This window comes from Oreochromis niloticus, linkage group LG20, assembly GCF_001858045.2.
Source record: "Oreochromis niloticus isolate F11D_XX linkage group LG20, O_niloticus_UMD_NMBU, whole genome shotgun sequence".
NCBI lineage: Eukaryota > Metazoa > Chordata > Actinopteri > Cichliformes > Cichlidae > Oreochromis > Oreochromis niloticus.
In genome coordinates, this window is record NC_031984.2 from 27,027,807 (window position 1) to 27,043,086 (window position 15,280).

Consider the following 15,280-nt stretch of genomic DNA (forward strand, 5'->3'; position numbering starts at 1 on the left):
TGTCGGAGCTGATAGGAGTGGCTGGAAAATGTGAAGTCTGCTTCCCTCCTCCTCTTTCTACTCCTCCTCCCCCACCACCTCTCTAAAAATAGCTGGCAGAAAGAGAAGGCAGTGAAGTCGAGGCTCTATCTGTTGGGCTGCCAGTGGTTTCAACACTCCCACCACCAGCAAAAGGGGAAAAGAGCCCTCTGAATCACACCTTTTTATGCTAATTCTAATCTCCAGTAGTGCTTGATATTATGTTTTTGCCAGTAGACTTCTATAAATTTCTGCCATTTGAATTTAACCCGATGTTAAAATTTTAGCATTTTGGAGCTCAGGCACCAAAATTTTAGTTCATTCATACAGAACATTTTCAAGGATTAAACTGTGAAATGTTCATGACACGCTACATTAATCACCTGACCTCTGCCAACTCTGTGTGTTTCACTTGCTAAAGACAGAAAGCCCCTTCAAAACAAAGAAAGAAATGACAATAGCTGTGGGTCTCACATGAGAGCAACATCAGGAGTAAACGTCAAGCTTTTGCACATTTGAATGGTTCTAGCATATTTGTACAGCTCTATATTTTACTCATACAGACATATTATTTATGTAATGTTATCTGTAGTCTGCTAAAACCATATACTGTGTAGCTTATGTGGATTTATTTACATCTGAACCTGTAGGTTCCCTTCAGATTGCAGAAATCTAATATCACTGTAATGATTATGAAAAAAAAGGATAATATGTTTGTGTTGGAACAAAGTGAATTTATTTCAGAAACTCCTTAAAATACTTACCAAATGTGTTACAGATTGATTAAGAGCTCCAGAGTTCTGCCCAGATTGTCGTCTATCTTTCACTCATTTAAAATCTGGACAATTATTGTAGCTAGAGTAGATGTTGTGGATGGCTTGGAAGCAAAAAGGCTCTTGTGAACAGCATGGGGAAAAAAAAAAACACACACATGGGAAAGCAGTGGAGCTAGTATGTTAGTATGGGGGTTTTTTTGTTTGTTTGTTTGTTTGTTTGTTTGTTTTGGGGGGGGGGGGGGATTTGTGGCTCATTGTATTGATTTACAACAAAGGTATTTGACTGTTTTAAAAGAACAAAGGAAGAACTCTTTTGTACTCAGACAAAAACATTTAGAATGTTAAGAGTCAGAAAAGGACAATCCAACAGCGGTGATTGAATCTCAAATTCTTTCTTGTAAACTCAGTAGCCACCATGTTTTACTGCAATAGCTGTTAAAAGCAATTGGATCTTTCATCAGGTTTTATAGAAATGACTAAAGTGAGAATAAATATATAAAAGGATTTTTATTTTTTTTTTTTTTTTAATTCAGAGGCTTTATAGGAAGGTTAATTGTAGGTGTACTGCTTTTTCTTCAGGTTTGTATTCCTACATACCACCAGTGTGATGTATCCTTGGTCTCCCTTTCAAATGTTTTAAAGTTTAGTATGTGCTCAGGTTGCAAAATCTGAACTTGCAATATCTTTGCAAAAAGTGCACTGGAAGTTTTGGTTTCTTTACCCATGATTACTTATAGGGTTAGTGCAGAGAAGACAAGAATTAGCCTGTGATATTACCATGAGACCTTTTTATCAAGATTAGGGGGCTAAGAGGACTTGCTTAGATGCAGACCCATTTACAGCACTAGCCAATCAGGTGACAGGTAGCTACTAAGATGTCAGGCGCCTGAAGGGTAAAGTGTTCATTCAGAAGGTCTCGACACTCTTTAGGACAAAGGACCGAAACCCAGATAAACAGGGAGGTAAGATGAGTTTGCAGTACAGATGGTAGTGTTCGTTAGCTTGTTTGACACACCAGGGAGTAATGATGCTTACGGTGTTGTCTTTAAATATTTCATTTTATAAAATCTTGAATTTAAGTGTTCTTTTGAAGTGAAGATGGGAGAAACCCTAATGAAGACAATCACTTCATTTGTTTGAAATGAGTTATATTGAAATATAACACATTTCAGTGAGGTGGGGTCTTTTTTTGTTTGTTTTCCTCCCCACTTAGCAGGTGAATTGGTCTGCTTACTTGTGTTGGCACCTAACTTTTTATTGATGCTGAAAGTAGTAATGATTGTATCACTCCAGTTAATCTTCTGTCAGAGTAGAATTTCTGAGCTCGGGTTCATTGTTGTTATAGTATTTTTCTTTGAAGTTGAATTTGTCATCTTTCTGTGGATAGTGAAAGTGTCTGTGTTAACCAGAGGATTGGGGTCAGCGAGATAGCCACTGCTTTTAGGATCATCAGCAGGTTTTGTCTTAACCGGATTTGGCTGAGGAGCTGAATCAACTGTGTCCCAGGATTACAGGGATGACATTGGAGGAGAGTTTAGAGTCCCGAGGCCAGAACGTTGACAGCTTTGTCAGTCCCAGCCCATCATCTCAGCACCTTGGGGTTTCAGTAGTGCAGTGAAACTGCTGCTTTCTTGGTCTGCCTTGTTCCTTTCTTGATATCTGGACTCCTGATCCTTGCTCCGTTTTGACAGTCAGTAGGGGGTATGTGTTTGGCCTGCATGGCCTAGTGTTTTGTTTTTTTTAATTTCTTTTTTGTTTTTTATGTATTTTTGCCTTGATTCTAAAGAAATGTTTATCAGCTGCTCATTGTGGCCAGATGTTTGCCCAAGGGTTTGCTGTCGTTTGGGAGGGGAGAGAGAACAAATTCAACATCATCCTCAAAATTGTTATCTTAAGCCTAAAGTAGCTGCCTAGTGCTTGTTGCTAGGTAACAGTTTCAAGCTGGCGAGGACAAGTCTTGAGCTGTCTCGAAAGTGATTCCCTGAGACTTTGTCTGGGCCTCACAGATTGGATTTAAAAGATACTGTGTGATCCCCGGCTTTTCTGTAACTATCAAAATGATAACATGTCCATAAATACATTACAGAAGACAAAACATCATTCCATTTTGGCCAGAATCACATGTAATTTTGTGTACTAGTCAAAGTAATTTGTCAGCACCATATGTTGAATTCACATGTACTTTATTACAGCTGACGGGCATTACTTTTTTTAAGAAAGCAGCATGTGATATGTATGTTGAACATCTCATTGCTTGTCTCCTTCAGATCAGCAAGAGTCTAGGCGGCGGAGCGAAGCGCACCATTAGCTGAGGAAAATGAGTGAACTGGATCAGTTACGCCAGGAGGCTGAGCAGCTCAAGAACCAGATCAGAGTAAGTCCTTCAGTCCCCAAAGTAACAGCATTTGTTTTCTTCACACTAGTAGTGATAATAGAGGTTATGTACTTCTTAGTTTGTCCTATTAAAGTGCTTCAATACATTATTCCAGTTTTCATCACCTGTAGCAGTACAGTAATGCATATTGTCACATGATCAAAATCACTGTAAGCACTACCAACACTAGCAAACAGAAATAGTTGTGGGATGACACTATTTCCGCCTTGAGCCACTCTACTACATTTTACACGACTACATGAGTGCTGCGGCAAGAAGTTAAAGCTGCCTGCTAACGCTTGCTCAGGTTCCTCAGTAGCATCATTGCAGTGGGATGCCACTGAGCAGGAATCCAACTTGATTTACATTAATCTCACTTGTATTGGACCATAGTTTCTTATTGACTATTATTAAATGGATGTCGTCATTCCAGTGCATTTAAGATGTCACACATTTATAGTGTACTTCAATTTTTGACAGAGTGCTTTAAAAGTAATGAACCCTCAGACATGAAAGCATGCCACTGGCACATAAAATATGGCGTTCTAATTTTACCGGCTGCTTGTTTCAGGATGCCAGGAAAGCGTGTGCAGATGCTACCCTGTCTCAGGTAAGAGCTATATTTGTTATGATGTTGACTTGACATAATTTATTATTTTGAAACTAAAATTAAGACATTCGGCTTAATATTTGGGTGGAAGGTTTTTAATACTTTGGCCAATACATGATGGTCTCAAGGTGACTTTCTCTCATCATGATCCTTTTTTAGATCACAGCTAACATTGACCCTGTTGGCCGAATTCAGATGCGCACTAGACGGACACTGAGGGGGCATCTGGCTAAAATCTATGCCATGCACTGGGGCTCTGACTCGAGGTAATCTCATTCAACTCCATTCTGTCCATTAACTAAATATTTTATCCCATCAGCCCAACCCCCACTGCCTAAATGCAGGAAATGGATATAAAAGCTTGCTTGGCTGTCTTTGTGCTGCTTACTTCCTCCTGAGGGTCCTCTTCAAACCATGGCATTCCACAATAACTCACCCCACTCTGAATCCCAGAGCAAGTCTTTTGCAGTCTGTTATATTAACATGTACTCACTGTTGTAACATTTTAACAGTGGTGTACTGTAGTGGTGCACATGCACAATATTAACACACTCATTACATGAATGGTTATTTCAGGTGCATCACTGTATATTGGAGTGCTTCTACTGTGCTGTGCCTTGTGCTGTGTTTGTGTGCACTGGGGGTGTGGTATGTGGGCAGGGAAAATACTCAAAATGGAGTCAGTCTTTGTTAAAAACAAGTGTTGAGCCTCATAGCCATGGCAGATGAAGCAATACTCCTCACTTCACATAAAGCGTATTCCCTAGAGCTGTACACGCCTCTCACCTCAGCAATCAACAAGTTAATCACTGTGGCGCTGCCGTGCGTCAGTCCACAGAGAGACCACTGCAAAGTGCTCATTCATCTCATCACCCCGCTGGTCGTATAAGTAAGGAAAAAAATCTAACACTGTGTGTCCACTGTAAGAGCTTACTATTTGTTGAATCTCAATGTTTTATCCTCAAGAGGTGTTGATGTGTTTACTAGACTACCTTAGGCTACCTGCTGGGATTTTACCCAATCAAAAAGATGTTTTGAGCTGTAGTCTAGGCTAGAATTGGTTCTTCACGTGCCAGACTAGGGTGAAATTTTTACAGTCTGAGAAAGAAAGCCTTCTCTTACTTTCATTTACCAGCCAATAATGTGTAATTTTTCAGCATGCAGTCCTCAGACTTACTGTCTGTAAGAGACAAAGTTTAATATAAATAATATGATGGTAAATCCCAGAAATAGCATGAATATTTTTTTTAAAAGCCTAAATGCATCTCAAACGCAAGTTTTTTTTGTTGTTTCCTTTTTTCTTTATCAAAATATTAAGGTGTTCAAGTTCTTACCATAACACCTTAATGACCTAAGTTATTAATTTAGGGATAATTCAGTCCTTCATATGTATTTATTTTTTTGTCAGTGCATGTGAGAACACTGGTTTCATGTTTAAAAATAAACTAAACAACTTTAAAGTAGAAATTTGTACTGACTTCAACAAAGTAATTTGGTTTTTTTTGGATGAAATATCCCGAGTACTCAAATGTGACTAACTTGTCCCACGAGATGATCCTCGCAAACATAACCTAAACACATGTTGGGTCATTTTGTTGGTTTTTTTGTAAAACATCTGTATTAGCCATCCATATTAGGCTTTCTTATTGCTGCTCATTGCATTTTCAGACCTCCGGTATTGTATCATATTACACAACTGTACCACAAAAGTGTTATCTTATGAAAATGAGGTATGGGTATATGAGTGCATTAACATGGAAGCCATGAAAAGTAAGTTGTTTGTAAAGAGTACTAAATATTGCCAAACACGTGCACTTTTCTGCGTGTGCTTGTCTGCCAGTTGACATGTACTCAGACCTGAAAAACTATGAGCTTCACAATTGTTAACTTTTAAATAGTTTGCTTTTTAAAACCACATTTTCTTCTTTGAAAATATTGGTGGTTTCTTCTCAACCCTCAGAACTCTGCCCTAACTTGAAAGCAGCTCAAAGTTTTGTGTTGCAGTCTCCTAACACGCTCATTGTCACAGCCTGATCTGAAGTTAGTATATTTTACTGTTTAACTTTTTTTTTCCCCAGATCCAATGTGGTCATTTTAAGACCAAGAAGCTGGTAATTAATTTTCTCTTGGACTAGAATTCCCAGCACAAACCTTTCGGTCCCCGACTTATTATCTACTGGTGTGCGTATGTGTTCCTGCCAGCACAGTAGTTAAGATTTCCATATTCCCAGCAGTCATTGGTGTGTTCACTCTTTTTCCTGGTCCTGTGTGCATTGGGACCATCACTGTGGTTACTCCTGTTGGGTTCACCCAGATAGCAGAGCAGTCAGAGGTACTGAGGAGCTTTCTCTTGAATGCAAAAACTGGAATATATCTCAGTGGGGGTTTTGTTTGTTTGTTTTTTAAAAATGCTCCTCTAAACATAAAAGTATTGGTGTAGTTCAGCTTCTAGATCAGTCCAGTTGGGATTAGCACCATCCATTCTACATGTAAAATTATGTAAATGTATTTAATACAGGTATTACTAGCTGGTGTTTTTTTTTTTTTTTTAATGTGTTTGGTTGCTTATGGATATATTTCTGTCTAGAAAATGTCTATTCACTTACTTGCTCAACAGTGCAACACTTAGCTTCCATGATGGTTCTTGAACAAGCCCCCCCCCCAAAATCTCACCACCCACATAATTTACACAGTAAATTGAATCATGTGACCTGCTTTGGTTTCTATCCTTTGTCCTGTTCGCTCACAGGAAATTTACAGCACTGGCAACACTATTAAACATGGTTAAGTGGTATCTTTCCTATTGTGTTAGCTCTGAAATGATGGCTCATTGTTACCCCTAATTCCCAGAAAGTACAACAGAATATGGATGCAAAAAATTGCAAACGCCTGCAAAAAGTAAATCTTAACTATCTGTCTAAACACCATCTGAAATGTTCCGTTCAAGCATTTCAAACCCTTTTAAAATAGAATAAAAATGTTCAAGTAAGACGAGCCACACCCCCACGTAGTGTGTGTGTTAAGGAGTGTCTTTGTATTGTGAAGGTGACAGATAAACAGGTTCTGGGTAAAACTGTACTTTATGCATCACACTCTGCTAGTTCAAATTGATGACAGTCTTTCCCTTTATTAATCTCTTCTTTCTTTTTACCAGGCTTTTGGTCAGTGCTTCCCAGGATGGCAAGCTCATTATTTGGGACAGCTACACCACAAACAAGGTAACTGAAACAATTTAAATAGTCTGTTGTTTGTGGTGGGGGTTTTTTAAGTTCCTGGTGTTTAACCAGGGAAATGTACAAACAAAGACGGACATCCTCTCTTACGTTGTTTTGGGAAGTTTTTTTTCGTTGTGGTTTGATCAGTGAGCAATACGTTCTAATAATATTTTTTTAAACTGATAATACCAAAACATAGTGAAATGATGAGATGATGTCATAAAATGTCACGTAGTTGGTTAACTTGTTCTAAAACCAGAAAGCTAAAAGAAAACTTCTGTTGACTCAGAGCTAACCATCCTTTAATCTTGAGCTGTAAACAGAGACAGGGGCAGAAGATTTTAGATGTCTTCTCACCAGTACATATAAAACACAAAAAATAAAGTCAGGCCAAGAGATATGAGGTCGGGGTAGTCTAAACATGAAAACGTGTACAGTCGTCCTTCACCAGACTTCCAAATGAACTATTGTCTTTTCCCTTTAATCCAAGATCAAGTCAGCAATAATGATTACTCCCAGACTTCCATTTGCAAAATGTTAAGTTCATTGTAATACAATTCACAAGTGTTTTGTGCCAAGTAATGCTATTTATAGTGAATACTGTGCCCTTGAAAGGTTAAGTTAATACTGCAGACAGACTTTGTCACATGCCTGCCCCTCTCCCTCTCTTCCATCTGTCACTGCATACTATCTAATATTAAATCTTGCTCCTGTCCTTCAGGTCCATGCCATCCCGTTGCGCTCCTCCTGGGTGATGACGTGCGCCTATGCCCCTTCTGGGAACTATGTTGCCTGTGGTGGCCTGGACAACATCTGCTCCATCTACAACCTGAAGACCCGTGAAGGAAATGTGCGCGTAAGCCGCGAGCTGGCCGGACACACAGGTAGGCAGGATGCTTCCAATAGCTTGTACCCATTTACCCATCAGTCCCAGGATGTTGGGAAAACTCTCCCGTTCAGTCTCAGAGACACAAATCCCTCAAGGGTTATGTCAGAAAGGGCATCTGGCGTAAAAATCTGACAAGTGAAACGTGGCCGTACCTGCTGCAGCAACCCCTTGTGAAAGAGTGCAGCCCAAAGTAGCTTTGATTTGTCAGCGTTCTGCATTTTTCTGACAAGGGCAGTATGGGTCATGGCAGGACTCCAGTCACTTGATTTTTAAGACTGCATTCCTCATTTAGGTTTCAATTTGGCCCTCCGTTTCAGTAGATGGAAGTTCATATTTCTCGCTTTTTTTAAAACCTTTTGTTGATTGGGCTTAAATGTGGTTGTGAGACTGGTAGTTTCAGTCTGATTCTGTCGGTGTGTGATCATGGTAATGTGCTTTTGAATATTTGGCAAGTTTTTTTTTGTCAAAGCAAGACTTTGCAGCCATATAGGATGTAGCCATACTAGTGTGTGTGTGTGTGTGTGTGTGTGTGTGTGTGTATTTCTAAAAGATCCCCCATCAAAAAACCAGTCCTCCTATAAACAACCAGTCAATTATAACCCATTATGTTGCTAAGGTAGCCCTTATATAATGATGGTAGCCCAATTATTTTTTTTCAGCTCCAAAAGATACCAGTCATATGGTGCATCTGTCTCCATTGTGTCATATACCAGCTCAAGCTAATGAAAGTGTTGAGCTCTTGGGCGCGGAGCATTCATCTGATCAGTGTCACATGATGCAGGAAGTGTGTCAGCATTTTAGTTCCAGTTCCTTCACTGTTGGGAGGGGTTTATAAACTCTGCCAGCTAGTAAAGGAAGAATTATGGAAGCAAGTCATGAACCAGGAGATGCCCTACAGCTTTTTCTTTTTTTCTTTTTTTTCCCCTGGTTGTGAATTAGTCAATTCATCTCACCCACATCCAGCTCACATAACATTCTCTGAGGGTGGGATGATGATTTGGGATGAGATTTCTTTCTCTGTGCATAGTATAAGGGAAGGAAACTTGTCTTATAGCTCTGCAAAATAATATATCATAATATAGTTTTTGATTCAGTTTCTTTTGCTCCTTTCAGGTTACCTGTCCTGCTGTCGCTTCCTGGATGACAACCAGATTGTCACCAGCTCTGGAGACACCACCTGGTGAGTTGGGAATATTGCACCCACTCTGGATCAGTACAATCAAATACACTTTTTTTTAAACAGTTGGGTCAGAATTTCAACCTCAAGACCTTCAATGTTTTACTGGTTTCAGGGCCATCACATTAGCCTGTTAGTTCTTAGGGTTGTCTACAATATTTATGGAAATACAAGTGTTATATTATCTCATATTATTTCACACTCATTTAGTGTTTTCTGCTAGAGAGGTACTGTTTAAATACAAGTCGGCTAATAAGTACACCTTTCTGGGCTAGATTCTGCTCATAGATCAACGGTCACTCTGCAGAGTAAATGACAGTAAATCATCTTTGCGCTTTCTTGCAGTGCTCTGTGGGACATTGAGACTGGCCAGCAGACAACTACTTTTGCTGGTCACACCGGCGATGTCATGAGTCTCTCGCTGGCGCCCGACACCAGGCTGTTTGTGTCTGGAGCCTGTGATGCCTCGGCCAAGCTCTGGGATATCAGAGAAGGAATGTGCCGACAGACTTTCACTGGCCACGAGTCGGACATCAACGCCATCTGCGTAAGGACACAAACAGAAACCTTATATACTAGTCATGTCAGGGTGTCAAGTCTTAAAGCCACTCAGCGGATTACAGAGTCAGATCTGTCAGCAAGTCTTGGGTTCTTGAGCAAGTCGAGTAAAATGACTGGATGACTTGGCTCTGTTTGTGTTGAGCTTTTTTTTTAGTTTAACTTTAAAGCTCTTTCTAAAAAAGCTGAGACAGAGCAATTTGAAAACAATTAAAGCTAACTGTTGAGACTTAGCTTTAAATGAACGATCTTGAATTCGTAGTACATAGTAGTACTGCAAGTACTATTCAATAGGCTTTGCTCTAAAACTGATGACTAGACGGACAAAAAAGAAAAGATTTGGTATTGGATATTTGCACTTAAGTGCAGATAATTAGCTTCACTCTGAAGAATCGCACAAAAGTACGAATACTTTAGATTCCCCTGCCCTTTCTTACAGTTCTTCCCTAATGGGAATGCATTTGCCACGGGCTCAGACGACGCTACCTGCCGGCTGTTTGACCTGCGTGCTGACCAGGAGCTGATGGTTTACTCACATGATAACATCATCTGCGGCATCACCTCTGTCGCATTCTCTAAGAGTGGCCGCCTACTGCTGGCTGGCTATGACGATTTCAACTGCAACGTCTGGGACACTTTGAAGGCCGACCGTGCAGGTAGGCCACCATACGGAGCAAAAGACTGGAGCTGTGTGAATGTGATTATACTTCACTGACAAGTGTGGACACAGAATTGTATTACATTTTTCTATAATTTGAAATATTCACATTACGAAGCCTCTAAGAAAAAAACAAAACCTAAAATTATTATTGCTGATGATTTGATTTATTGCTGATGCTGGCTCACCAATATGCTATGAAGTCAATATTTCAACGTCTGCTGCATTAGTGGCAGCACTGAAAGACTAAGGTCAGGACTCCTCATTCACAATGTGGAGGTATCTGTTGTGGCGTTGCTTCAGTTTCAGAAATATTTGCAATTAAAATTTTCTGATGTCAAGCATTATTCTATGAAAGTAGCCGGCATGCTAAGAGCAGTTTTGCAACTTTGCTGGTGTGGCCAGTTTCTGCACACAAACCTGTCGGTTGGTCTTTTAAAGTTAGTTCTTGCTGAAGAGTCAGCAATCACCATTGTACTGACATATTCACCATATGTAGCAATAAAGCCATTTAAACAGTTTTAACTTGTTACTATCACTAGATCAGGCTGTGTGGCAAACAGAATATTTTTGGCCTCGCGTCATAAATTTTTGCAGTTTGCTGAAGTTACTGCAACTGTTAGTGAAAACACTGATAGGAGTATGTTTGTTCTTTTGTTTTAAAAGTAGCGTTTGTCTTACAGCTTATACAGCTGCATTTATTCTGAGGGTTTTAGTTCTGTCAACATGGCGTTGAAGAGTTCACTGTGTGGTAGTTGTCAGGGAATGATGGATATGGAAGCCACCAAATAACCTTAGAGCCTGCAGACACTGCTATAAACGGAGACACAATCATAAGGCCATTCTGGGAAACTAGGAAAAGAGTGTATTAAAATGCCTATTAAAAATGACTTTTTGACTATTAAACCTATAACTATTGGCGCAAATCAGAAATGCCTCGGCAGAAACGCACTGCTCCTGCACAATGCTTTGCTTGTAAAGGTAGATGCTAATCTAGTCTAATTGCACTTGCACATTGTCCCTGTGAAACCTGACAAGTTTAAACAGAGTGGGAATAAATATTTTGTAGCCAAATGTGCAACGGGTAACATGTTTTAGTTATTAGTGTATCATATTTGTGTATCGTTGTGTATCTGCAGTATTGTTTAAGCATGTTTGGCTTTATGTGGATACTTTGTGAAATAATATTTCCCCATTAAATATCTGAAGCCAACTGTAGCCAAAGGCCAATAATAAGCAGCTGAGAGAGGAGAAAGCATCACCTGTTCGAGCCCCCATGGAGGCATGAATACTTGATCAATTGAATGCATACTGGGATCAGAGGCCAACATCTTAGCAGACAATTTTTCTTTTTTAAATATATCGATCCACTGGTGTATGGAGTATTGATTATCAGTATATTGAGTCAGCATCAGCCTTTACTAACTGGTTTACAGCCTACTCTGCACTTTATGGTTTAAAACAAGTTTCATCTTGCCCTCTTTCACCTTTTTCCAAAGTGTTTCATCATGTAATCAGTTTCCAAACTCTGTTTTGCACCTTTATTCTGGAGTGTACATTAGCCTGCACTACCCGTCAGACAGCATGTTTGGTGCTTTGTCTCATCCTCTGCTGTCTTGACAGGTGTCCTGGCCGGTCATGATAACCGGGTGAGCTGCTTGGGTGTGACTGACGATGGCATGGCAGTGGCAACAGGGTCCTGGGACAGCTTCCTCAAGATCTGGAACTAGAGTCTGAAGGTAGGTGTTAGTATCGGCACCTCTGAGTTCATCTTTACTGCCATCTGGGGGTTTAGATTGAAACTGCAGGCACTGGCTTAAATGATTTTACAGTTTTGTGCAGTCAGTAACTTTGCAGAATAATAACGATAAAATGTTTGTTTTTTCCAGATGGCATCCGGACTCCAAAGTCGAGTGGAAGACCATTCCAACATCACGATGTTCAATTTTATTGCATATCCAATCTTTTCGAAAACACACCATGATACTGACTCCAAACACCCCCTCCAAAAAACTATCAAGGGCAAAAATTCTCTCTCTCTCTCTCCTTCTCATTTAAAAGAGCACAATTGTCTGTCACTCATTAAGCTACAAAAAAAGAAAAAGAAAAAAAAAAAGCTCGGGGAATTTTAGTGCTTTCAGAGTGGAACTGAGGGGAAAATTGTGCATTCCTCCTACGACCATGGTCTGGTATTGTTATAACTGAAAATACAAAAACCCCACCACCGCTGCCACCATCACCACCACCATCACCAAGCAAAATGTGTCCTGCGTCCTCATTATGCACAGGTCTGAGTGAAGGTTATTACATGGCAGTGATCTAACTCTTGATAGCTTTTTGACCATGTTTATTTTTGTTTCTTTGTTTTATTTTTCTGTTTTGTTGAAGAGGTAGATCAGTGAACTGTCAGTTAATGTTTAAAATGAGGATCAAAGCTTTTATTTCCTAGTCTTTACACATTTTTAGAGAATGTTTTTAAGTTGGGGAAAAATAAAAGAACCTCCAGATCGCGTCATTTTAAATCCAGCTTTATCCCACCGGAGAACAAAGCGAGAGAATTCAGCTTCAACAGGGAGTCCTCAAAGCCACTTCTGGCCCTTCTGTATATTTAGCCCCGTAAAACTTTTACTGTCTTTTGTTTGGGTTTTTTTTGTTTGTTTGTCCCACACCACCCCCCACCCCTCAGCGTAGTCCACAAATCTGTTTGCACAAAAATTAAACTTTGCATATATAATGTCTAAAGGAAAAAAGTTAATTAACCAAGCACATGCTGTTTATGATGACGAATGCTCGTTTTTAAAATGGAAAACAACAACAAAAAAAAGAAACCCAAACATTTTAACCATTCTTACACCTTTTTGTCTGGCAACAATGTAGAATAAAGATTAACCCATCAGATCATAATCCACCCTGCCCCTCGTTTTGGTTTGGTTTGGTTTTGGTTTGTTTTCTGTTCATCCCCTCCCCTCCTTATCCTTTGTTTTTCCCTGGTTTCTGTTGCCCGTGGTTGGGACCGGTGATGTGATTTGGTCAGGTAGAGAGTACCTCCACTTTAGCCCGGTTGCAATCCGGACGTTTTCTCTTTTAACAGAGGTGCCCATTCCGTGCTTGGAAATGCAGTTACTACTCTGTGAATGACATGTTGTATAAATCAATGTTTGAAAATAATGATATTGAAACTTTTTAAGTTAAAAACGAAAAAAAAAAATTTTGGTTGTCTGCCATGGGTGGGTTATCTCTTAGAATCGCATGCTGTAGAATTGCTTAAAAGGTGCATATGAAATTAAGTCCTTTTGATGTTTTTCTTTGAGAAAATAACCTGTTGAATATATCAATACGATGGTATTTATATTTTTCTTTTTCCTTTTTTTTTTTTTCCTCCTCCTTTTTGTTTTTGGCTACTCCGTGCATACACGATTCAACTAAAATGTCAAAGCTATGCACTCGAGAAGCAAACCCTGCGACATTAACGGTTACTTGGTCCATACTTGGGAGGGATTCCACAAAAATTAAAAAGTAACGTAAATGTTTAAATTGTGCACACATGCATACGTACATTCATTCACGTAAACATACACAATCTCCAATGGAACAAAATAAAATTTTCATTCCTTCTGTAGCAAACGAAATTCCATTTACAAAGGAAAACATTTTATAACAGGTTTTTTCTGTCCTTTAATAAAAAAAACGAAAAAAAAAATCTTGCAGCATCTGAATGGCAGAAGTTTCTGTTGTTCCCTTCTTGTAAACAAACGCTCTTTCTTTAGCAGTAGTGACATTTTTTTTTCCATTCTGTTTTTTCTCTGCGACATTCTGTACAAAAAAAATGTGCTGTAATTGTGCGTTAGGCCTGGAGTTGGCAAAAAATAAAACAAAATAAAAAAAATATTACAAATTAATTAAATTCCCTTTCCTTTTCTCTCTTTCTCTATCAAATAACTGTAGAGCTCTGCACCCCCACTGTTCCCTTTTCACCTTTTGTATTTAATTTTAAAGTCAGTCAGTGTACAACCGAAAGCTGGATGCAAGATAGAAACTATATTAAAATGTACTGTTATTTAAGATGTAATAAAAAGCAGTTTGAGATGACCTACTGTGTTGAGTGTGATTCACTTAGAGCGATTCCCACTGAAGCTAGAATGTTGCAGACTGTTTGGTTTCCTTGTAATTATGTTCAAGTCAATAAACAATTTCTTATCCACTGTTGAATCAGCCTGCCTCTTCTGTACAGTCATTAACGCACTCACTTTCCTCTTTTTGTTCATCAGCACTTACAATGAGTGTAAAGGCACCTTCTTGTAGTGCCACTCTGAGTTTGAGTGTGAAGACTAAAAATGAAATTGCAGACTGTGACTATTCCCAGCTTGAGTAACAGCAGCGTGCGTGTTCACGCTTGCTGAAAACATCAGTGTAATTATACACCCTGATCCTGACTGGCGTGCCTTGCTAAAGAGCATTTCCCTCAGTGTTAGCAGTTTACATATTCCTTACTCGGTATATTCTCACACTTGCTGATCTCTGCTTCACCGATTGATGATCAAGGTCCCCTTTAATGATGTACATGCTTTGCTAATAATCCTTGACGTTTACTGCCCTCTACTGGACAGACATCTGAAATACAAATACTGATTATTTTATGTGGATGTGGCAGAGAATGCATGATCATGAGCAAGTAGTTTTCCTTCTAGGTGGTCAGCACATCTGTAACAACTCCAAAGAAATCGCAGAGTCTGGTCTTTCTGATGACATGTAGAACTTGATAAACAAGTGGCAAAAATAAAGAGAAAAAAATACTATAAATTTTGTACTGATTCAGCCTCTTTACTCAGGTAAAATCAAATATTTTTAAGAGCTTAAATTAGCTGTAGTCGTGGGATGTGCCAGGAGAGGGGATCTAAAATCGGCTGTAGTGGCTCAGGGTGGGGAAAAAATCACACCCCACATTAATTTCTGTTGTGACCTCCAGCAGATTTTCTTTGTGTACAAGCTGTGATCAGCTGAAGTG

At 39.4% G+C, this 15,280-nt stretch overlaps 1 protein-coding gene across 3 annotated transcripts in view; it reads left to right on the plus strand.

Annotated features, from left to right (window-relative positions):
* gnb1a (guanine nucleotide binding protein (G protein), beta polypeptide 1a) overlaps positions 1-14,477 on the plus strand; it is a 30,495-nt gene extending 16,018 nt beyond the window's left edge. The window contains exons 1-11 of one of the 3 annotated variants that reach the window (XM_005459861.4): positions 1,655-1,756; positions 3,062-3,168; positions 3,740-3,778; positions 3,938-4,044; positions 6,933-6,996; positions 7,715-7,877; positions 8,996-9,062; positions 9,405-9,606; positions 10,057-10,273; positions 11,899-12,014; positions 12,165-14,477. In XM_005459861.4, coding sequence (XP_005459918.1) covers positions 3,112-3,168; positions 3,740-3,778; positions 3,938-4,044; positions 6,933-6,996; positions 7,715-7,877; positions 8,996-9,062; positions 9,405-9,606; positions 10,057-10,273; positions 11,899-12,005 — 1,023 coding nt within the window. In that variant the 5' untranslated portion in view covers positions 1,655-1,756; positions 3,062-3,111 and the 3' untranslated portion in view covers positions 12,006-12,014; positions 12,165-14,477. Of the gene's footprint in view, positions 1-1,654; positions 1,757-2,343; positions 2,496-3,061; positions 3,169-3,739; positions 3,779-3,937; positions 4,045-6,932; positions 6,997-7,714; positions 7,878-8,995; positions 9,063-9,404; positions 9,607-10,056; positions 10,274-11,898; positions 12,015-12,164 lie in introns of those variants that run through there. The other 2 variants (XM_005459862.4, XM_003455317.5) reach the window with 2 other exon arrangements.
* Positions 14,478-15,280: the final 803 nt, after the last annotated feature.